This window comes from Schistocerca piceifrons, chromosome 6 (genome assembly GCF_021461385.2).
Source record: "Schistocerca piceifrons isolate TAMUIC-IGC-003096 chromosome 6, iqSchPice1.1, whole genome shotgun sequence".
NCBI lineage: Eukaryota > Metazoa > Arthropoda > Insecta > Orthoptera > Acrididae > Schistocerca > Schistocerca piceifrons.
In genome coordinates, this window is record NC_060143.1 from 129,788,631 (window position 1) to 129,814,266 (window position 25,636).

At 37.9% G+C, this 25,636-nt stretch overlaps 1 protein-coding gene across 2 annotated transcripts in view; it reads left to right on the forward strand.

Moving 5' to 3' along the window:
• LOC124802483 (sister chromatid cohesion protein PDS5 homolog B-B) overlaps window positions 1-25,636 on the forward strand; it is a 176,942-nt gene that overhangs the window by 24,962 nt on the left and 126,344 nt on the right. For both annotated transcript variants that reach the window (XM_047263293.1, XM_047263292.1), the window contains exons 7-9: window positions 810-1,056; window positions 4,716-4,867; window positions 11,617-11,763. In XM_047263293.1, coding sequence (XP_047119249.1) covers window positions 810-1,056; window positions 4,716-4,867; window positions 11,617-11,763 — 546 coding nt within the window. The remainder of the gene's footprint in view (window positions 1-809; window positions 1,057-4,715; window positions 4,868-11,616; window positions 11,764-25,636) is intronic.

The window sequence follows — 25,636 nt, forward strand, 5'->3', positions numbered from 1 at the left end:
GGATTGAGACACGCCGCGAGCAACCTGTCTGTGGATTTAGTAGCCAATATCTTGAGAATGAAAATAGATATCATTTGGCTCTCAACTTTAAATATAGTTTTGATATATTGGCCACATTTCGTATCCAATAATGTATGGCCTAATATGTGCTGCACACAAAGTCTTTGCACTGTTATTTTACCTCTGCAAATTCTTAAAAATTTTGTACAGTCATTTACTTAATTTCGTGCTGCTCAGTAACTATGACGAACAATGAAATAAATTTGGTCTTTCATCAAGCTGCAAGATACAGAAGAATCAAATTTTTTCATCAGATGTTTCTCATAAAATCGGATGATAAGTATTTCATAGCAGCTGGTGCGTCCCATCCAGTGCTTCAAAGAGAGGATTCGTAGCTGTTGCTCTCACTGTTGTGTGCTCCAGCAACAAGATTAAAACACATTTGAATTCATATGTCACAAGTTGTAGCAGAGAACAGGCAGTGCCGTGGGCGTTGCTCACCAAGGACAGTTCTGTAACTATACCTGTGGTGGTTTTTTGTCGTCTGAAGACGTGGTGCGCAGTGGGTCGCTTCTGTCGCTTATGCAGGATGCAGCCTGAGTAATATTGTTTCCTCCAGCTGTGTGTGCACTTTTTACCATTGGAAGTAATCTCTGACTTCTGGAGGCAGGTGCCAACTTTATTTTCATCTGTATCAGTTGCCTGAAACATGATTATGTTATGGGTCAGATAATGAGACTGCTTTACTGTATGTGTAATTTAATTCTCTAGTTTCTTTTGTATTATTAATGCTGTGTTTCAATTAACAGGTTTAATGACATTAGTGTGGCAATACGCATTAAATGTGTGCAGCATTCCATGCATTTCCTCCTAAATCATCCTGAGCTGAGGAAGGACATAACAGAGACACTGAAGTTGAGACAGCATGATTCAGAAGAAAATGTGAGATATGAAGTTGTGATGGCCATTGTTCAAACAGCCAAAAGGGATTTTGAGGTTGTGTCTGATAGTGAAGATCTTCTTGAGTTTGTAAAGGAAAGAACATTAGACAAAAAGGTATTGTTTTCTATTGTTCTAAGCGTAAGTTACGTACTTGGTAACATACTTTATATATATATCAATGTAGTAAAACCACAGAATGAAAATGTAAAATTTTTAGGCATCTGGATTGATGATAACCTGGTACCAGTGTGTCAACCACAAAGCTCAGTGCTGTCTGCTTTGCATTTAAAAATATTTATCAGTGTGTTGACTTGCAGGTGGGATTGCTAGCATACTTTCACCCAGTGCTGTACTGGTGCAATGCAGCTGAGGAGAGGGGGGGTGGGGGGGTGGGGGGGAATTGCTACGGAGATTGGTAGTAATATTGCAGAAGCCCCGTCAGTGGTCTGGGGATTTGTACACACCGAATGGTGTTCTTGGTTAATAATAAAAGTAAATTTAGGGTGAACTGTAAAATACACAACCACAACATTAGAAGTAAAATTTATTTCTAGATACAAGCATCAGTGTAGGGTTTAGAATGGTGTTTTACATTCTGGTGTCAAATTCTTTAACTGGTTGCCAGTAGATATCGGGAGAAAATTTGAAATCCCCAGATATTCCAAAACAAAGTAAAGAATGCTGTATTAGCCACTCCTTGTGTAATTTATCAGAATATTTGGGCTCTGGGATATTAAATACCAATTAATACATAATGTTCCTCTTAAACCTATTTAAAATATTTTCCAGTATGTAGGCAGGTGATAGTATTCTGTGAAACAAGTAAAATCCCACAGTACCATTTGGAATAGATAAATACGAATCATAGCTGATTGGTATACTTTACATAAGTAGCCTACAGTGACTGTTTCTGCTTGCTAAAGTACACTGAGGTGACAAAAATTGTAGATATCTCTTAATATTGAGTCGGACCTCCCTTTGCCTGACGCAATGCAGCAACTCGATGTGGCATGGACTCAGCAAGTCCGTGGAAGCCCCCTGCAGATATACTGAGCCATGCTGCCTCTGTAGCTGTCCATAATTGTGAAAGTGTTGCTGGTGCACGATTTTGTGCACGAACTGAACCCAATATTAAGGCCCATAAATGTTTGATGGGATTCATGTTGGGTAATCTGGGTGGCCAGATCACTTAAAATGCCATTGTCATTTGGGAACATTAAAAAGTCCATGAATGGCTACAAATGGTCTCCAAGTAGCTGAACATAACCAATTAGTGACAGTGCTTGGTTTACTTGGACCAGAGGACTCAGTCTATTCCACATAAACAAAGCACACACCATTATGGCGCCACAACTAGCTTGCACAGTGCCTTGTTGACAACTGGGTTTCATGGGGGTCTCCAGCACACTCGAACCCTTCCATCAGCTTTTACCAGCTGAAATCCGGACTCATCTGACCAGGCCACAGTTTTCCGGTTATCTAGGGTCCAACTGATGTGGTAATGAGTGCAGGATAGGCATCACAGGTGGTGTCATGCTGTTAGCAAAGGCACTAGTGTTGGTTGTCTGTTGCCATAGCCCGTTAATGCCAAGTTTCACCACACTGTTCTAAGTGATACGTTTGTCATAAGTACGACATTGATTTCTGTGATTATTTTGCACCGCTTTGCTTGGTTGTTAGCACTCTACAAAAACTCCACCAGTTTCGATTTTTAAGAGAAGTCTGTCAGCCACAGCATTGTCTTTGGTGAGAGGTAATGCCTGAAAATTTGCTATTCTCAGCACACTCTTTACACTGGAACACAGACTATAGAATTTCCTAATGATTTCCAAAATGGAATGCCCCACGCATCTACCTCACACTACCGCTCCAAATTCAAAGTATGTAATCTCCATTGTTCAGCCGTAATCAGGGTGGAAACCTTTTCATATGGGCCACCCGAGTAAAAATGATAGCTCCACCTATGCACATTTTTTATTCCTTGTGTATGTGGTACACTGCCACTATATGTATATGTGCATATTGCTATCCCATGACTTTAATCACCTCACTGTAGAAGCTGTCTTTTTGCAAATCCATCAAGCCATCAAGGCTCTCCTCCCTCGTGGAATTTACAGATCATGATATAAATAACTACCTGTGTGTAGATAGATGCCATATCATAGTTTCAGAATACACTTCTCCTTTTGTGCTAATGTTTAATATTGTATAAGTTTTTGTTACTTGTTGATTCACACAAACTTCATTGTGAATATTCGGCCCCATAAATACAGTAACACCACTATAGAAAATCTGATGGGTGAAATGTGACTTACTGATCATCCTCATTTACTAAATAAGTTCTGTGGGTAGGCTGCTTCTGCAAATGGTTGAAATTACATGTGATATAATTCATCACTAATTGATTGGAATGAATGTGTTGGTCTTCACAATTTGATAGCAAAATATATTAAAGCTGTTTAAGAATGAATTTCATAATTTATTTGTGGTATTTATTGATATGATATGTCATGACAACAGATTAACAGTAGAGCCTCTATATGGAAATGGTAGGAGGTGATTACAGAGAGCTAATTTGAATTGGGGTGATGTGAGTGTCCAGTCAAATTGTCAGTGCTGACTCCATTATAATCTGTTGCAAATGCTAGTAGACATAACAAACAAAAGCTTGCACATCAGTGCGGAGTAGTGTGCTGCATGCTGCTTCTGTTCACTTTATATATGTATATAACATTTGATTATAATAGAGGGAAACATTCCACGTAGGAAAAATATATCTAAAAACAAAGATAATGTGACTTACCAAATGAAAGTGCTGGCAGGTCGACAGACACACAAACAAACACAAACATACACACACAATTCAAGCTTTCGCAACAAACTGTTGCCTCATCAGGAAAGAGGGAAGGAGAGGGAAAGACGAAAGGAAGTGGGTTTTAAGGGAGAGGGTAAGGAGTCATTCCAATCCCGGGAGCGGAAGGACTTACCTTAGGGGGAAAAAAGGACGGAGACACAAGTGTCTGCCCCTCTTGCCCTCCGTCTAACCTCCTGACTGCACCTAGCTGCCATAACCTCTTTCCACCTTGTCCCTCTATGCTCCCACAAACAGCACTTCCCCATCCCCCCCCACCTGTAACATGTTCTCCCTCCCCCTCCTCGCCCCAGCTTCCACCAACCAGATTGCTACTCCCACCAAACACAGTTGCTAACATTCTGGCTTTGCAGCCAGAGACAAAGGTCATTTGTGTGAACTGTGTGTGTGTGTGTGTGTGTGTGTGTGTGTGTGTGTGTTTATTTCAGAAGGAGGCCTCCTGACCAAAAACTTGTGTGTTTAGTAGTCTTTCTGTTGTACCTGTCTGTGTCTCACCTCTCTGCTATATGGTGAGCAGCAGTCTTTTCTTTTCATAATATTGTCATTATTCCATACTGGATTTTCCATTATTTGATTTTAAATAAAAACATAGAAATAAACAAAATCAGAGAAAGACATTTTTTTGTCAATTTTCTCAACATAATTAATTAGCATCATAATTCCTATATTACCTTTATTCTTCTCGTAATTATGATGAGAGAGCATATTTTCCACAGTAAATTTGTGCATGCATTGATCATTAATAATGCTTTCTTGTGTGTGTGTGTGTGTGTGTGTGTGTGTGTGTGTGTGTGTGTGTGTGTGTTTCATGATGAAAGAGTGAATTAAAAGTTCGGCATAAGGGGTGAAGCGGAAAGTAGTGGCACGACTTGAATTTAGAGATTGTTACTTTTCTTTCCAGTTCAAAATTCGCAAGGAGGCAATGTCGGGTCTTGCCTTGATTTATAGAAAGCACCTAAATGATGCTGATGTTCCTCAAGCTACTAAAAAGGCAGTAACTTGGATCAAAGATAAAATCCTTCATGGTTATTACATGTGTGGAATGGAAGATAGGTGAGTAAATTAAATGGTGTCAGAGGAAAATTCATTCGTCCTTACTGCAGGTGCAGGTGGGTCCAGCTCATCCAGGGCACCAAGCAATTGACTCTTCCTTTTGAACTTTTCCCAACCTGTTCATCTCTCTTCCCTAAGGAAAGACTTTTAGTTGCAAAGATTATGATGGTATGTCACTTTTGTAAGTGCCGAGTAGGAATGCTACACATTTCATTTCCTGAAGCTAAGTACTAACCAGCAATCATGTCTTGTAATTTATCATATATTATTTGTTTATTCACTGAGCTGAAAAAAATAAATTGTTTTGAACTGCAATTAATAAATGTTTAATTTCTGTGTTTGGTATAGTGAAAGATATTTAAAAAAAGGTGTACTCAGACAAATATCTGTAAAAATGTTTGTTTCCAATATTTTCTATCTTCAGTTCATTTGAAGATATATGTATAAAGAAAACCAAACAACTTAGAGGAATTTTACCAGGGTCTAAGAGTGAAGCAAATTCTTGCAGTACACAGTTGTAACTGCTTCCTCAGGTCATGGCAGAAGGTGTCATTTGAAACATGAAACTGATATTGGAGCTGTCACTCTGAAATACATATGAAAATAAAAACAAAACTTACTGATACATGACAGACTTCATTCGTAAAGTATACGAGAGTGGTTTGATAAGTCTGGTAAATTGCTATGAAAGAATGGACCATTTTCGTTGCACTTCCATGGTTGGTAAGCTTTCTTATTCCGAGGATTGAATAAAGAATTTCACCAATGTATGGTCTCCAGTTCACTGTTGACAGCCGCCTGAATTGATCAGTGTGCCAACTGCGCTTGAAAATAGAGAAAACCAAGATTTAGGCTGTAACTAAACATTTTCATTTGAACGGTTGGACTGCTGCACAAATCAAAACAGAATTGGATGAAGTTCATGCACCATCATTGGAGACCACTTATTTTTGGATTAATTTAAATGTTGTTGGACAAGCATGGAAGACACATTGGCCATCTAGTTGAGGTCAGCACCAGGAAAACCAATGACAAAGTGACACGCTAATGCAAGAGTGCCAGATAAAAATCGTGAGATTGCTCAGGCTGTAGGTATCTTAACTGAGTGAGTGCATAATATCCTGCATGGAGAATTTGCTATGAAGAAGCTGTGTGCAAGGTGGGTCCCGCAATTGCTCATAGTTAACTAAAAGCCTATCTGGCTCAGCATCTTGGCACAATGTCTAGCATTGTTTAATCATAACCTGCAAGACATTTTGAGCTGATTTGTGACTGTTGATGAAACCTGGATCCATCATTACACACCAGAGTCAAAATGGCAGTCAGAATAATGGACCAAGGCTGGTGAAAGTGCACTGAAGAAGGCAAAAACCATTTTATCAGCCGGTAAGGTGATGGCCTCTGTTTTTTTAGGTTTAGCAAGGAATAATCCGTGTAGATTTCTTGGAAAAAGGCAGAACCATAATTGGATGTTTCATTATTGGATCGTTTGATACTTCCGTTTGCTGAGAAAAGACCCAGGTTGGCAAGCAAAAACATTCTCTTTCACCAGGATAATGCACCATCCCACACATCGGTGATAACAATGGCAGAAGTGCATAAATTGGGCTTTGAATTGATTCCTCATCCACCCCATTCAGCAGACCTAGCCTCAGATGACTTCTTCCTGTTCCGTAACTTGAAACTTTGGTTTTCTGGGAAGAAATTTTCATCAGATTAGGACGTTGTACCAAGGCTATCCACAAAGTACATTACGTTTTGGAATTAAAAATAAATAAAGTATTGGAAATTTTTTTTATTATATACAGATGAAAGCCACACTTAAATACTACTTTTCTACATAGTTGCCATTTAAATTAAGGCACTTATCATAGCGATGGATGAGCTTGGAAATTCCTTTGTCATAAAATTCGGCCGCCTGCGCCTTCAACCACGTGGTTAATAAGTAACCCGGTAGAAATACGACTTTTGTGGATTTCCTGGAAAGAGGCACTACAATCAACTCTCAAAGGTATTGCCAAACTCTGCACAACCTCAGAAGAGCAATACAAAACAAGCACAGGGGAAAGTTGGGCTCAAAGATCTTGCTGATTCACGACAACACCCGGGCCCACACTGCAAATGCCACTCGTGAAGTTCTCGAATCTTTTAAGTGGGAGTTGTTTCCTCATCCGCTGTACAGTCCCGACCTGGCACCGAGCGACTTCCACTTATTCCCAGCAATGAAGAAGTGGTTGGCTATGCAGCGTTTTGATGACGACGCACAGCTTCAAGAAGAGGTAACCATGTGGTTGAAGGTGCAGGCGGCCGAATTTTACGACGAAGGAATTTCCAAGCTCGTCCATCACTACGATAAGTGCCTTAATTTAAATGGCAACTATGTAGAAAAATAGTATTGAAGTGTGGCTTTCATCTGTATATAATAAAAAAAAAAATCCAATACTTTATTTATTTTTAATTCCAAAACGTAATGTACTTTGTGGATAGCCCTCGTAGTTGCAGTCAACGAGTATTTTGCAGAGTTTGACAGAACCTATTTTTCTGATGAGATGAAAAAGCTACATGATTGCTGGACCAAATGTCTATCCTTCAAAGGAGACTGTTGAGAAGTGAGTTGTTTAAAAAACAAACTTTTTTTTTTACCAGACTTATCAAACCAACCCTTTTATATCTTTCTTTGTCTCTGTGTGTGACATGTTACCGTTTTGTATTCATTGAAATTGCTGTAGATTTTGTTTTTGGGTGCACTTACCATCATATGCTGTAGTTTTAAAGTGTTGGTTTTTATGCATGGCTAACACATTAAAAAATGCTGCTACTATGTCATAAACATGATGTGCTAAAAAGGTACAGCAATTGAGACATATTGTGGGGAAAATTCTGCAGTGATAAAAGTAAAAACCTTTTTTGAGTAAGCTAATAAATTATGAGACTGAATTGCTCTCCAGGAAGCAAACTGTGTAGTACTGCCAATACACAATATAAGTAATAGGATTCACTGCCTAGCTTTAGGAACTAATAGTTCATTCATCTGAGAGGAGAGGGATGTGTTGGGAGGGTTAAAAAAAGGTTTGGGTCACTCAGATTCCATTGTAAGAGAGACTGTCCTGTACTGAGGATGAAGGAGACAAATATCAAACTTTTGTTTCGGTATCATGCACTGCTTTGCACTGCATGAACTTTCTGAACCATATAAAGATGTATACTTATCAGCTTTGAATTACCTGGGTACTGAATATGTAACAGAGATTGCAAGATGCTAGAATATATAGTGTGTCCCTGGAGGAATAGCAAGTATTCAGTGATATGACAGGAATGTTCATTTCAAGGAAAAAACTTCATGTGAACATATTCCCTATTCCAACCGATTTCACATATGGTGTGTCCGCAATATTCACGTTGGTGACAGCAACACCTGACTTGAATTTTGTCACTGGTTAAATTACAGACGTCATCTGCTTCCAGTAAGACTAATCACTGATGAAGCCATGTGTACACAGAATTGAATCACCAACACACACAATAATCATTGATGGTTGCAGGAAAATATACACACTGCAGTGAAAACTACGTAATTTCAAAGTTCATTTTTTGATCAGTGTTAGGTGTGGCATGATTGGTAACACATTGATTGTTCCAGTCATTTTAGCAGGGAGAATGGTGGGATATAACTTGCATCTTTCGGAAAAATTGTTGGTTGCACACCTTGAGGACATTCCTTTGGCCATGTGGACTGCAATGTACTCCCAGTGTGACAGAGCCCCTCTACACTTTACCGGACATTTGTGAGAACATATCAATCACACTTTTATTGCTGGATTGGTCATGTTAGTACAATTAACTGGTCACTAAGATCTCCAGATCTTATGCCATTAGAGTTTTATTGATGAGATTGGATGACATTGGGTTGTACAAACAAAAGGTGAATACACAAGATGAACTGCTTAGTCAAATCATGGTCATTGCTGGCTTCATTAGAGAATGTGCAGAGGCTCTGGGCGAGCGGCATAACATTCTGTCTCGGAAATCATTTGGAATAGGGCATATGTCCTAACGAAGTTTTTGCTCTCTGGCACCTTTTTTTCTAATTTGTGCATTAATTAGTGTTCAGGTTGAGTGTGTGTAGTTTTTTTAAACACATTGACTGCCACACTAAGTTTTAAGAAAATCTCCATCAGGCCAAGTTGCTGCTTAAAAGTGCACTAGTATTGTGGTATAGCAGTGGCTAATGCACTTCTAAGATTGACACTTACTCGATGCAGGTTTGTAAACACATTTAGGCCAATGTTTCTCATTGTAGTAGAAGATAATTATGTTTAGAATGAAATGCTTGTAGACTTTAATTAAAAACATTACACACCAGGTCTGTTTTGTCTTGCTTATCATTTGGTCTGTGAGGTAAGATTTCTTCGAAACCTGCTTATGACCAGGGATCTGTTTGGGTTATGACAAAGCAATACAAACATTGTAGACTGACATTTATGTTTGTTCTGTTCTCTGTAGTTCCTGGTCCAGTGCAAAACATCTGTCGATAAGCATGTGTCTTTAGCCTTGAAACTGAAAATGTCAGTTGAAGAATATGAAAGTGATAGTAGTGAAGGGGTTTATGCTAAAAAGGAAATGGCGCAGAGTGGTATCGTTTTGTGATTGAAGGGAGAGGAGAAGAAAGTTGAAGAAAGACCTGATCGGAGAGGTGATCAACCGAAGTTTATACCTTTTACCTATCATTCTGGGTTTAGAATTGAAAATTTGAATATTAGGTCACATGTAGCAACAGAAACCTGATATAAACTATTTGCACCAAATAAATTTTTCAAGGAATTTGCTGAACAAACAAACTTACTTGCATCACATCAAATAGAAGATGGATATTTGCAGCACTTCGTCAAATGAAAAGTGACAATTATTTCTTTGAGTTAATACTGTGGATGGTACTACACCCATTAATTTATATTGGTCTTATGATCTTACATATATTCAAACATTTCCAAAAAACCATGTCCAGAAGCAATTTGAAGTATTATTGAGAGTGATACGTTTTGCAGATAATACAGAGAGTAATGGTCCCAATCGTCTCTCCAAAATACCACCGCATATAGACACTTCAGAAATAAATTTTTAAAAAATATTGCAATCAAACAGAAGATACATGTATTGATGAATTTTTGATTTCCTTTCGTGGTTGCATTATATTTGGACTCTATGTAAAAGAAAAGCACCACAAATATGGAATTAAAATATTTAAGAGGTACTGTGGGATCTGGTTATGCAAAAGCACTTTGTGTATATATAGGGAAAACTATGGGAAAAGAAAAACTATGCCCACTAATATTTTAATGTGTCCACAAAGAGATAAGAGGCACATGCTATACATTGACAACTGGTATAAAAGTTTAGAATTGGAAGACAAGTTAATCACTCAACTTATTCATTTAGTGGGACCACTATGTTCAGACTGACAAGAAAACCTACAACAAGCAGTATCAAAAAATTGAAAGTGGGGAGAAATTATCACAAAGAGGAAGGAAAAATGAATAACTGTTTTAAAATAACAGAGTAAGTGGGACATCCTGCTTCTGTCAAATAAGCATTCATTGGAAATGGCGAATGTTGAAGCTGATCAGAAAACAACGTGAAATCACTGATTGTAGTCAACTGTCACACAGGAAATGTGGCTCTTAACTTACCTGACCGAATGAAGCATGTAACAGTATTATGAGGATAGTTGCTACTCACCAGATAGCGGAGGTGCCAAGTCGCAGATAGGCGCGCGCACACGACTGCAGTCTCTGGCTGCTGAGGCTGATGTGTGGCCTCAGCAGCTAGAGAGTGCGGTCGTGTGTGTGAGTTGCGTTTGCGTTAGTATGTGTAGGTATGTTCTATCTCTGATGAAGGTCCTGTTGGCCGAAAGCTCATTTTCTGACACTCTTTGTTGTGCCTATCTGTGACTCAGCATCTCTGCTATATGGTCAAATGAAGCTTACGGTAATCTACGAAGCAGATCTATGAAATGGTTTATAAAACTAGCATTTGAGATCTTACTGAATACTGCAACTTGTGAATGCTTCCATTTTATATAAACACTTCACCAAGAAGACTGTCATTGTAACTGACTTTTGGAAGAAAGTAGCTGTACACATCATGAATTGCCAGAGCAAAAACATTCCGTGTGCCGCTATCGCACATATGACCCAAACTCAAAAAGAAGAACCTGGAAAAGTCTCTACAGTGTGAAGATTTTATAACCTATGCTTCGAAGAAAATATGGCACAATTTGTTCAAGAAATGGTCAGAAAATTTACTAAGCAAGTTTCCACATGTCGTGATATTGTGAAGGACAAATGTTTTTATGTTTACCGTGTTTCAGTAAAATGCATTAAATTTTTTTGGCCAGAAATATTTAAGTACATTAATTATATGATCCTATAATAAATAAAAATTAAGGAATTGTTAAATAAATTTTAAGTAATTACTTAAAACAATGTAATTTTTTAAGTTTCATGTTATATTTTACAGTCAGTCACTGATGAGTGACATGGCCTGAATGGTAAGTTCAGTGTCGGTCACTGATGTCTGATGTGGTTCTTAACTGTTATTGTACTGTCTTCTTCTGCATGGTAGTGTTTGGGATGGGATTGACAACTGCAGTTGTGTACAACATTTTGGAATGTGCTCTTTGTTAGTTGTACAGTTATGTTTATTGGATGTATGGCATAGCCTGTTGCTTATAAGTGTTTTGGGATTTGCAGATTGCTTGTGGAGAGATTGCTCAATACTTGTTTAGTGCCATTTCAGTTACCTACTGAAGAAAGGATGAAAAAACTTTATCATCTTCTGGGAACAGTAGACGATCATGCTACAAAGGCATTTATTGAACTGGAAAAACATCAACTGGCGTGAGTAATTTATTTTATCAAAATTTAGTTCTGCCTTTCTAGTTGAAATACAACTGCTCCATGTTGATGGGAAATTTTCATCACAAATTCAGACTGTGTTTTGTTCTTTTCGAGATTTCAGAAGAGACACTTGCTATATGTATTAGTCATGCTTTCTTTCATTTTTTCTATTCATGTTTTCATAGTGTGTACTGCTTTATTTTTAGTCTAATTCATGAAAATTACTTGTAGTGGTTGGCTGGTTGGCATGGTAGTTATCTGGCAAAGCAATAGAAAAAGAGAGAACTTGAATGATGTGCACCTGTATTTGGTAAACAAATTTTAAGAAAAGGCTAATATTCTCAATATGAATGAAGCGATTTGGTAAAACTTGAAAAGCAGTTCAAATGTTCATTTTTATTTGTTTAACCACACACACACACTCTCCATTGACATAAGATAAAATGAGAATTTACGTAAATAATGCTACCAGAATGCATCAACAAGTGCAAAATAAGAATAAGAATTTGAAAAATTCACAGTAGCAAAGACTCACAAAACAATATATCATCATCTTAATTAATGAATAAAATTCATGATAATGAGGCATTTGTACACCTTTGATACATTGTGGAATTCTGCAATTAACACTCAAAAAAGAGTAATAAAAATAAGAATATCAAATTTATTAATTCCTGAAGTAAGCAAAGTGACTGAATACTAAGTGTCTTCGTGAATTACAGAAAATCTATCTCATTTGTCAGTGTATAAAATGCACTTTTTTCTCTTTGAAAATAGGCCCAAAAACTGGATTCATCCACAGGTAGCAAGTGAAGGTTTGTCCATTTCTCCAAAATTTCTATGTATTGACTTGCAACAGTTCGTTGTTAATTTCCTTTTGAAATTTGAGCATTTCAGTTGTGAAGAGATCAGTGGATGCACATGTGTTGTCGTTAACGGTTTTTATATTGTTTTTTCAAACTTCAGTTATTGTTTAGTGTGGAGATCTACTTCAGTTGTACTTACGTATATTGGTTTTATTTGCAAACTATGGCTGGAAAACAATGTTGCTACACTATTTACAAGTGATTACATATGCTACAGAGCTTGGAAACAGGGCTAAAGAAAGGCATTTTGGGCTGCCACCAACTGAAAAAGATACCTTGGCAGACTCGGGAAGATTTTTTTTTTAAAGCACCATTTAGTTGACATAATCTGCAAAATGAATCTGTTAAATGGCCAAAACTTGAAGCAGAACTCGGTACTTGGATTTTGGAGAACAGATAAGGCAGAATTTTAGTTTCTACAAAAATGATCATTCATCAAGTGAAAGCAGTATACACTAACAAAGGGGTTGCTGACTTTACTGGATCAACATAATGATGATCAAATATTTATGAGATTAATGAAGAGGTATCGGTTTTATATGCAGAACAATACAAAAATATCACAGAAGACGCCAATTGAGTACAAAGAACAAATTTTGAATTTCGTTGCTTTATCATTAATGCAAGGGAAATCATGTTTGTTAAAACTTTGGGGCACAAAATGACTCATTACACAGTCGTTTTATCCTACTGTGCTGATGGGGCAAAATTGCAGCCACTTTTGATTTTTAAAAGAAAGTTGCTTCCTAAGGAATAATTGCCGAAAGGAGAATTTGTCCACGATTATAATAAAGACCAGTTGGATGGAGGAGGAATGAGATTGTAGATGGATAAAATTTGGTGTAGGTGACCTGGAGGCCTGCTGAAGAAGCCTGCCCCGATAGTATGGCATCTTTGTCACAGACTTTAAAAATTTGCTGAATGAATTGAAGACTCTGTTAGCTGTAATTCCAGAAGGGCTAACTAGTTTACTTCAACCATTAGATGTATGTGTCAACAGACCATTTAAAGGGCTTACAGAGGAGGAGTGGAACAGATGGATGCAGTCTACAGATTTTGAAACTACACTGTGAGGAAGGAGAAAGAGACCATGCGTTTCTCAAGTTTGTGAGTGTTTCAAAGCTTCATGGGATACTAGAAAAATCGAAACAGTGATTAAATCATTTAAGAAGGGTGAAATCAATAATGAACTGGATGGTACAGAGGATAACTTATTGTATGAGGATTCAGATTCTTATATGGTGGCTTCAGGTATTTCATCCTTCAGCTTTGATGATGATTTTTGCGGGTGAGCACTTTTTCCTACTTATATTTCCAAGATATTTGATGTACATGCACATGTGTGCTATAATTCTTTTGCAGTAAATGTATTAAGTCATGTGATTTACAAGCTAAGCTGCAACCACTGTGCTGCATTCTATGTAGGCATGAAAACCAACAAGCTGTCTGTCCGCATGAATGGCCACCAACAAACTGTGGCCAAAAAACAAGTGGACCACCCTGTTGCTGAACATACTGCCAAACATGATACCCGTCATCTCAATGACTGCTTCACAGCCTGTGCCATATGGATCCTTCCCACCAACACCAGCTTTACTGAATTGCACTGGTGGGAAATTTTCCTGCAATACATCCTATGTTCCTGTAACCCTCCTGGCCTCAACCTTCGTTAGTCACTGTCCTCACCCATCCAGCCCCCTCCCTGTACCCATTCCAGCACTACACAGCTGTAATTTCACCGCAAACCCAGTCTTTTAATTTTTATTTCTGTCCTTTCTGCTACTTAGCCCCCTCCCCCGTCCGCACCTTCTCTCCTGCCCTCCGTCTAAACTGCAACAATTCACTGTCTTCCATTCCCACCATACTATCCATCCCTCTTCCCGCCCCAGCCTCCTCTTTACCCCCACCCAGTCGCCACCCCCACCCGGTCGCCACTCCCATCATGTGCTGGTGGTGCTGCTGCTCGCAGCGTAGTTTCAGCTCTCTGAAACTGGAGACTGCAGATGTGTGTGCAAGTTGCGTTTGTGTGTGTGCAAGTTGCATTTGTGTGTGCAAGTTGTGTGTGTGTGTGTGTGTGTGTGTGTGTGTGTGTGTGTGTGTGTGTGTGTGTGTGTGTGTGTCGCTGTCAAAGGCCTTAATGGCCGAAAGCTATGATTGTGTTAATCTTTTTATTGTGCCTATCGTGACTCGGCATCTCCGCTATATGGTGAGTAGCAACTTTCCTTCTCTGATTAATTTCTTATTAGTTTGCTTATTACACATAGCTGGAGTGTTGTTATTGTTGCAGAATCCATTATGTACTGCAGAGTGCTTTAATATGAGAAAAGAAGTTATGTTAGAGTGGACATGAAACATAGGTCTTGGCTTCACTTAACACAACTTTATTCTTTTTCTGTTGCTGAACGTCAGTCTTGTTGGTTACAGGTTATTGTTGCCAGCTTAAGCATAGATTTAAGCATAGATTCTCTTATTACAAATTCTCTCTTTAATAAAGCGTGTCGTAAGTGGTAAATAGCTTGCATAGTTACTGAAACTTTCAGTCATCAGTACTTAACATAAGTGCTATTAATTCTTGGTTTTAAAAAATATTTTGTAAATAGTGCCAGCCACGCCCTACAGTTCTGCCTTAGATGCGGAAGCCTTGCTCACACATGCAAAAACTTATTCACACATGGAAAACAGATAAGAAGTGAGAAATTTACTTGGACTCTAATCACTTTAAATATATTTATAAATTGATAAGCAAACTAACCAATTCCAAAATAGGAGACTGTTTTGGACTCTGTCATGCATTATAAAGTGTGTAGCAAGAGAACTCAAAATAACACTTCTCTCACTGTCTTAGTAATAGATGAAGAAACTTTCTCAAATTGTTTGAAACATTGGCAATGCAACTTCCAAACAATTTCAATGGTAGCAATCATATCCAAGATAATAGAAAATTGGACACCTAACCAGATGTATAGCTGTATCGAAAGCAACAAAATTTCAGATGAGCAGTTGTCCCATTCTGGTTGCAGCTGTCAACTCTACACACAATTGAAGTTTTGGTGAATAATGTTTGTAAGGAAGGGTATGAAAGAAGTCTGCCTGTGTATGGAAAACATTGATTTAACCAAAGCATTTGACTCAGTGCCTCGTGACATAGTGTTTAAAAAGTTAGACTACTATAGCATTGCAGAAAAATCATTCTGTTTATCCAAATATTATTTAGGCAATAGGTTACAGCTTGTATAAGCAGATATCAGCAATACTCCCATTAAAAGGAGGAAGAACAAAGGTTTTTGGACCTTTCCTATTTTTTGTACATTAATGTTGTTCTTCTTACTCCTCCTCCTCCTCCTCCTCGTCTTTTCACATTATTCTACAGGGTGGTCGTCGTCGTATGGGTTTTGCCAGTGTCAGTGGTAGTTGGTGGCTTTATGCCCTTCCCGATTCCATGTGTACATTACTGACTTTTCAAATTATATACCGTGAAAGAATGTGCTATATGCTGATGATGTGACAATAATAACTGCAGGTGATAATTTACAAGTTTTACTAGATAACAGAGAAATGACGAAGAAGACTAGCAGCTGGCATTAAGGGGACAAAAACAGAAGAAATAATTTGTAATCTCAATATAATAAAATCAAAACAGTGTAATTTCTTACACTGATCATGGACTGGAAACTTTAGGGAAGGATACACAAATTGTTTACACATTAAACTAGCTCATATACTATTTTATTGTATAAATTGAAGAACAGTATCAGGAGACAGGTGTCACTCCACTCATACTTTGATTTCTTCCATTCCCATGTGCAGTATGGAATATTGCTTTGGGTAATTCCACAGGAGCTATATGTCTTTTCAGAAGAAGGCAATCAGGTATGTGTTAGAATTACCTCTCAAAGATGCTGCAGAAATTTCTTTAAATGTCGCATAATAGTGACAGTGCCTAGCCTGTACATATATAACTGTTTTAATGCGTGCTAGAGAAAAATCGGGGAAAATTTGTAATGAGATGTCATAATGTGTGTACACAGAACCAGACACAGTCAGTGGATGGATTTGCGTAAAGACTTGGCTGTAGTCCAGAATTTCGAACAAGTTATCATCCTCGCATCCTACAGACCACTAAATGTGTATGAGCGTATTACACAAACTTTGTCAAAGTACAATGAATTCTGTTCAGTTCAAGAATTTCTGGAAAGTAATCATTATGATACGTGGTTTTCCTAAGTAATTAAGAATATCTTTTACTTTGTAAAATAGTTATTTTATGTGGCCATGCATATAATTGATTTTTGTATACAACTTGACTCCCCTGTAAACTTTGAAGACAATTGTATGAAAATACTGAAAGGCAAATAAAGATTCTGATTCTGATTATGCATATCTATCATTTTGCAATTTCTTCCAACCACTTCTAAGTGGTAATGTGTGTGTACTGAAATGGGCTTGGCTTGAGACAACAATTTTACAGTACATACGTGCACTATACTACCTTTTGCTCCAATTGGTAAATCACTAGATGCTGTGATAGTGTGATTGATTCAATCAGAAACAAGGCATTGGTTCTGAAATAAACTTTAGAGGTGATGAATATGTATAAATTCTGTTGTAAATTACAGTAACCCAGCCCTAAATTTTCTAATGCTAAACTTGTAATTCATTAATAAAACAATGTTAGTCATTCAGGTCATGTTAGGTGTCAATTTGGTTTCAGGTGCCCACCCCAATTTTGTATTACGGCATTTGAATAATAATCCAGCAGTGTGTGCATGTTTCAATAATAATCCAGTTGCCACTGCATTAAGGACACATTACATTGTCTCAACTAGTAGGTTATTGAACTTAACACCTGATATTATCACAGGGGCATATTTGGCATCTCCTTAAGCACCCACCATTTCATTCTTATACACTTATGTACAAAAATGGATACTTTTTTTTAAATTTAGGAAGGTTCTTATTTCATCTAATTACAAAATAAAGCATATTTATTACAAATTTAGCACATGAATTTTATTTAAAGTTCAATATCTATTTAGTGAAATAATCTGTGTAGATTCATATTACTACAATTAACAATAGTTTGTCTTTTTGTGGTACAATTTGAAACAGTCTGGCATGCACAGTAGAACTTTACAGACAGGGTACCACCATACCGTTTTTTTCTTGAAGACATTACACTGGACAGTTTTGCTTTTTCTGTGCAAACTTTGCACAATGGTGGTATGCATCTCCTTTTCTGTGAAAGGAATTCTGTCAGCAAAATGCATTCCTAGAAGTATGTTGCTACACACATTTTGGGGAATAGCAGTATGTTGATATATACCCCCTTTGTTTGCAAATTCCTCATCTAATTGCAGAAAATGATTTGCCAAATGGCAGCCTTTGTACTGATTATTTCATGTTTTTCAGTACACCATTCCATTTGGAGTCTTTTGAAGGGTAGTAAGGTATGAGTTGGTCATTCCTGTTTGCACCAGTAGTGTTGAGTTTGTAGTCCAGAATGGCATGAGGTTTTATGTTCTTAGTGATCACTATGCTGATACAAATCTCGGCTTCTGTTTTTTCATCTTGCGAAGACTTGACACACACCACACACAGAATCTCTCTTGTGCCCCCCCCCCCCCCCCCCCCCCTGCCCCGGCCACTTCAGGCGCAACGGATGTATCCTCCTTATAAATATACAGTCACCTTTCTTTAGCTTTTTGTTGAATACATCTTGTTTAGGAAGTCCTTTATGATTAGGCATGCACATTTCCATAGAAAGTCAATAACAGCTGGTGAACTGTGATATCTGTCCATGTAAATGGAATATCCCTCATTGAGGTATCCAGAAAGAAGTCTCTAAAAAGGGGCAGTGACTGAATTGTCTTCCCACCTTTTTCCTGCATAAACTTCAGCACACAAAGCATTCCTGACTTTGAATCACACAAGGTTAACAGTACGATACCATATTTGTTAGGTTTATTTTTTATATAGACACAGAAAACAACTCTTCCCCTGATTCCACACACACACACACACACACCTTCATCAATGGTGGTAGGGTTTTTCCTCTTGTGAAAATGATTCTGTGAAAGCTAATGATTCAGGAAAGGTCTGATATTATGCACGGGATCGTGACCATCATCATTTCTTGGAATGGATAAGACATTGTCATTTATGTTCAAATGAGAGGAATAGTGAAGAATCCTAGCCTGGAAATGGTGCACACACAAAGCTATTTGTAGACTGTTTTAATCTCACAGTCTATTTTTCTTTACTAGACATATATGCAGTATAACAGCAAAGAACACGTACATGACCACAATCCATATGCTTCACATGTTGGCAGGTTTCATGTTGTTTGATCTTCTCATTTTATTTGCAATGGATTTTACTTGTTAGTTTCTACCTTGGTGTGCTTTCATTGATTCAGAAAAAAATGAAAAAATACAAATACATATTAAAAGGACCGGTGCTGTCGTCCACTTCTTCCACACGTTTTTCCTTCCTTAAATTCAGGAAATGATGGTTACTTGTCTAATGGGGCTCCATCCTAATTACGCATCAGCAGATTTTTTGAGACTAATACATCTTTTCTCATGTGGTGGCTCCAAAGATGGCACTACATTTGAAGCACTACCTTGATTAATAGGAAATACGTTAGCATTGTTGGAGGTGGAATCCCACCTCAAAACATTATGAAAGTTTAATTCACATAGCAGGTTTCTCAAGCAAAATGGCGTAGAATGATGGAACAGTGGAATAATGTATTCATTCCTGAGTCTGATTCAGAAGCAGTATTACTGTATATGCTTTCAAAAAGTCTCCTCCTGCACCAGAGTCTTCAAATGGTTCATAGGAAAGCTTGTTGATCTCAGTATTGGCCAAAATCTTTGACATATTTATTGGACAACGTTTTGCTAGCATAGTAAGAAACCCACAAAAACTGCAGCTCCATGCATTAGTAAAGTGATTTTTAACATGTGAGGGTTGTCCTTGAGAGGACATGGGATGCTTGCAGTGTGCCCACTACACTAGCTGTGCTTGAGCTTGGGATTCGGAGTTAGTCTTGATATTCAAACTTGTGAGTGCACTACAAATTTCACAATTTGTGCAATGTGCAGTTATAACAAAATATCCGTTGCTGGTATTAAAATCTTGAAGTTGCATCCACACACATTAACTAGTAAGTTTCGAAATAATTGTGTACTGACAAGCTGTACATTTTATTACTAAATGAGAATATTGACACACAAAAATTTAATTAATTGTCACTATAAATAAAAACTTGGCATTACAAAAAATGTCAGATCACTCAATGAATTACATTTTATACATTTTCAATAACAAAAGCCTACTCACAAGGCAACCTCCCCATTGCACCCCCCTCAGATTTAGTTATAAGTTGGTACAGTGGATAGGCCTTGAAAAACTGAACACACATCAATCGAGAAAACAGGAAGAAGTTGTGGGGAACTATGAAAAAAATAAGCAAAATATACAAACTGAGTAGTCCATGTGCAAGATAGGTAACATCAAAGATAATCTGAGGTCAGGAGCGCCGTGGTCCCGTGGTTAGTGTGAGCAGCTGCGGAACGAGAGATCCTTGGTTCAAGCCTTCCCTCGAGTGAAAAGTTTAATTTTTTATGTAATCAACTTCGCTCTCCACAATTCCAGGACATGTTCAGATTTTCTTGGACATGAGCAGGTTTTGACGGTCTACACAAGGAAAAATTTGAAAACGTTAAAAACATGTTTTGACAGAGCACAGGGAAAACTGTGCGACTGTTCATTTGTTGCAGTTTATGTGACAAACTCTTATGTTTTCATCACTTTTTTGGGAGTGATTATCACATCCACAAGAAAATCTAAATCGGGCAAGGTAGAAGATCCTTTTTACCCATTCGTCAAGTGTACAAGTTAGGTGGGTTGACAACATATTCCTGTCATGTGACGCACATGCCGTCACCGGTGTTGTACAGAATATATCAGACGTGTTTTCCTGTGGAGGAATCGGTTGACCTATGACCTTGCGATCAAATGTTTTTGGTTCCCATTGGAGAGGCACGTCCTTTCGTCTATGAATTGCACGGTTTTGTGGTGCGGTCGCAAAACACAGACACTAGACTTATTACAGTGAACAGAGACGTCAATGAACGAACGGGCAGATCATAACTTTGCAAAAATAAAGAAAGTAAAATTTTCACTCGAGGGAAGACTTGAACCAAGGACCTCTCGTTCCGCAGCTGCTCACTCTAACCAAAGGCCACGGCGCTCCTGGGCTCACATTATCCTTGATGTTGCCTATTTTGCACATGGACTACTCAGTTTGTATATTTTGCTTACTTTTTCATAGTTCCACATAACTACTTCCTGTTTTCTCGATTGATCTGTGTTCAGTTTTTCAAGGCCTATCCACTGTGCCAACTTCTAACTAAATCTGAGGGGGGTGTGATCGGGAGGTTCCCATGTCAGTGCTGAAATACTGCACACCAAGCAGTACCCAGGACACAGAGTATGCCCATAACATATGATTATTTATGCAATTGAAATTCAGTAAAAAAATATATGTTTCTCTCTCTCTCTCTCTCTCTCTCTCTCTCTCTCTCTCTCTCTCTCTCTCTCTCTAGTTTTGCACTTTACTGATTTTAGATTGTAAAGCTCTGAAGCAGTTAGCAATAGGAAATGGTATTGTATCCCAGGTGACAATGACTAAGAAAAGATAATAATTTACAACTGATCTGTAATTAGAAACTATTTATGACTGGCGCAGCTGTAGAGTCTAAAGGCTCTCTATGTGGTTGTTCTTATGCAGACAGTGATGATTTGGTAGTGATGTTGTCGTTTGGTAAATATGAGAATGTTCTAAAAGATTCCGTAATTGGACAACCCTTGATCATCACAACAGCATTGCAATTACGAACGGGGTCAGTTTTCATTGACGATCATACTGGATGTCAGACACTTAACAACTAACACATAATTGCAAACACCACCATCACATTGACCTGTCCAGAGATGAACTGTCTTCAGAATAGAATGCCCATGTCCAGTGAACCTTCTCCAATGCAGTGGGCTTGAAGTTATCTTATTCCTAACAGTTATGAGACGAAAGTCGCTGGCATGTCTATAGCGATGTAATTTGTAGATAAATGTACAAGCTGTCACAGAACATTGAGAAATGTAGCATACATAATTGTTTGTGTTTTGATAAATATTATCCCAAAAAATGTTGTTTACTGATTTGTTGTGTGTGGGGACAATGAGATGAAGTATGGAAGCAGTTAGATGTTCAGGAAGAAGTTATGCAAGTGGATATTTTAAAATTTAATGTAAAGAAGAGTAAGCTGGTGGGTAAAAGAAGAATGACTGAAAGGCCTATAGAAAGCATGACACTGGGCGGGCAGCAACTGAAAAAGATTGTTTCAAGTACCTGCATTTTATAATACAGAAAAAGTGACGGAGATGTCAGTTAATGTCAGAGACAAGCTGATCGATTTTTGAGTAGTGTGAAGGAATGAAATAGACATAAATTCCCCAGGGAAGTGATACAATAATGGACTGAAATGCTATATTTTATGAAATCCATCTGACTGTAAGTCCTCGATTATCACCGCTGCTTTTAGTTAATAGCCATCATCTCAGTGTTCATGTACAGCAAACAATGCATGAAACAACCAGAAATGCATATAGTACAATCAGTCATACAAGAAGTAACATAATACCTACAAAAGTTCACTTATGCATTGTATCATGTCATATCAGTATGGCTAATGGCTCTTATCAGAACTGCTAAACAGCAAAAGAATAAATGGGTATCCATATTCAAGGTGTGAAGTGCCAGATTTGAATGCACACTTACAGATGATCATGAATTATTTGTAAGCAAATCAAAGAGTTAGTGACCATAGATGTGTATGGTGAAAAAATGAACCAAAGCGAAGAAAGAGCTAGTGTTGCTTCTTGCATTTATTGTTGAAAGTTTCTAAAACATGTTAAACCGACTTTAGGATTAAGTAGGATAAATATATACCATAAAACTACGGGTCTTTGTACAAGAATACAATTAAAAGTGATTACAGTTAGCTGATGATCTGTTATAACTGTGCTTTCAACTCCTCTTGAACATGGCGTCCGGTACAGTTGTTTATAGTGAGAAAGTGAACAAAAGTTATAGTTGTGTGGTGAAAAACGGAACATACGTAAATTATAACAGTGAAATAGTGAAGCTAAATGAACATGTATCAAGCCTGCAATTAATTGTAGATGTACTAAGGCGGGACATTGCGCATTTAGAAAATGAAAATGCCGAACTGAAAAAGGCGCGTAATATCCCGATCGCCAAAGCAAGTAAAACACGGAACTGGGAGCACAGGACTAGCATGATCACGGAAGAAAGAAGCGAAAAGGTGATAAATACAATTAATGGAATGAACCGCGGCAATAAAAGCAGATTCAGTGTCCTACCTACAATAAACGAGTGCTCTGAAGTGGATATAGGCCTAAAGGCAGAAACAACAAGGCAACGTATGTTTACTAGGCCGAAAAGGGTTGGTCGTGTGAAACCCAGTGACTGTAGAATTACTGTGGTAACAAAAAACCGTTTTCATGCACTGGATTCAGATATAAATGTGGAATCCACGGAAAACTGTGATGACAACAACACGCCGAATCTATATAGTGATAAGCACATGAGCAGAAACTTCCGCAATAAACGTGAAGACAAACTCAAAGTGAAAATATTCTCTGATAGCCATGGACGTGAGATCGCAAAAATACTACGTTACAGTCATTGTATACAAGCAACTAGTATTGTCAAACCAGGTGCACCCATCCAAGAACTCGTTAGAAACATAAAAACTAAAAATGATCGTCATATTGTCGTCATAGCTGGAGCCAATAATGTATATAAAAATGACCTCCACAATGCAACACGAAACCTTAAGGCAATACTAAATTCAACAGGAGAGAAATCAGTTTTTGTAGTCGGAATTCCACATAGGCATGACCTTTCGGAATGGTCATGTGTGAACGTGGAAATCATAAAAGCAAACAGGCAATACTCAAAGATTTGCAGGGCCTACCAAAATGCATATTTTATAAGTATGGACTCCTTGCAAAGAGACTGTTACACGAGACATGGCATGCACCTTAATAACAGAGGCAAGAAGATTCTGTGCCAAAACATCAGCATGATACTGAAAGCATCTGACAACCAAGAAGTAATTGCTGCTCTTCCAGTTCCTTGCTTGACGCAAGCAGAGCCTGAAGAAATGGTTACTTCTATTGCAGCAGTAGAAGTAGAGGTGGAAGCAGCAATTGTACCTACACACATAACAAATGCTGCAGCAGCAGTACCTACCACACTTCATCTACAGGATTCAACAGCAGCAGAAGATGAAGCAGCATCCAAATCTCCACTGTCACCAGTTGCCACAACAATGCCTACAGCAGCAGCAGCAGTACCTGTCACACTTCACCAGCAAGATTCAACAGCAGCAGAAGAAGAAGCAACCACCTTATCTCCTCAGTCACCAGACGCCACAACAGTGCCTCCAGACACCATAACAGCAGTTCCATCAATTCCTCTAGTAGCAGCTTCATCCACAATATCATCACAAGGAGGGAAGAGTAGGTATACAACAGTAGATGTGCTACCACTCCAAGTGAACAATTTTTTAGTAAAAGGCAACAAGAGGCAGAAATCCAAAAGATAAGCTCTGAAAAATGTTTGAAAACCAATCACCATAGTGTTCAGTGTGTAAGCAATAAGAGCATGGATCTTAAAATATGTTACCTTAACGTTCAAGGACTGAAAGATAAAGAACTTATCATAAATGAGTTTGGTCTTGATAACCAGTTGGATTTTTTTGTCTGAGTGAACACTGGGCTAATGAGAATGAACTTGCAGTTGCCAAATTTGACAATTTTAGTATAGTAAATAGCTACTGTAGGAAAGAGCACATTAGAGGTGGTGTGGTAATTTATTCCAACCAGTCACTCAACTGTACAATAACCAAACTAGACCTAAATTCCTTGTGTGATGAACAGCACTTTGAAGTTACGGGTATAATCATTAATAGACATAAGCTAATAGTAGTATCCATGTACAGATCACCAAAGGGAAGCATTAACATATTTTTAGAAAAAATGGACGTGCTATTGAGTGAATTAAGTAATATTAAATGGCTACATTATGATATTGCAATAGGAGGTGATTTGAATGCCAATTTTGATGTTACTAAATGTAAGGGTAGTGTTGCAGATCTGGAAAACTTACTAAGACAATACAATTTACATCATGTTAATAACAGGCCCACAAGAAACAAAGCATGTTTAGATAACATCTTTGTAAACTTCAAGACCACTGAAAACACATGCGAAGTTGTAGTGTTCCCATTCTCTGACCATGACTCTGTATCTCTAAATTATGCAAGTAAAATTCCCCTCAATAGGAGCAATGCAAACAGACCTGTCCCAACAGTTGTGATTACCAGACCCATAACTGAGGATAAAATTAACACATTTCGTAATTCCCTTGCTGACAGAGACTGGTTTGGCCATTGTAGTATCGATGGACATTACACATCAAGTAATGACCTGCCAGCCAAAATAATATTTGATAGATTTTTTAATTCATTCTTGACCCTATTGAACCATAGTATTCCCATAAAGAAAATCAAAATAATGGACAGCAGCCACAAATCCAGATCTCAAAACAGACAAAATATATGGTACACTAAACAGCTGACAGATCTAAAGAAACAAGTTTTGTTACTGTACAACATATACATAGTATGAAGTCTGACTGTGCCAAATCAGCCTATGTGGAATGCAGGAATGAATACAAAAAAGCCATCCTGCAAGCCAAAAAAACCTACAATGCTAACAGCATACATAATTCCACCAATAAATGCAAAACTGCTTGGAAAGTAATTAACAGTGCTGCCAGAGATACTAAAAAAGACAAAATTAATATCCCACCACAAACACTCAATGAGTTTTTTATTAATTCAGTGAAAGAA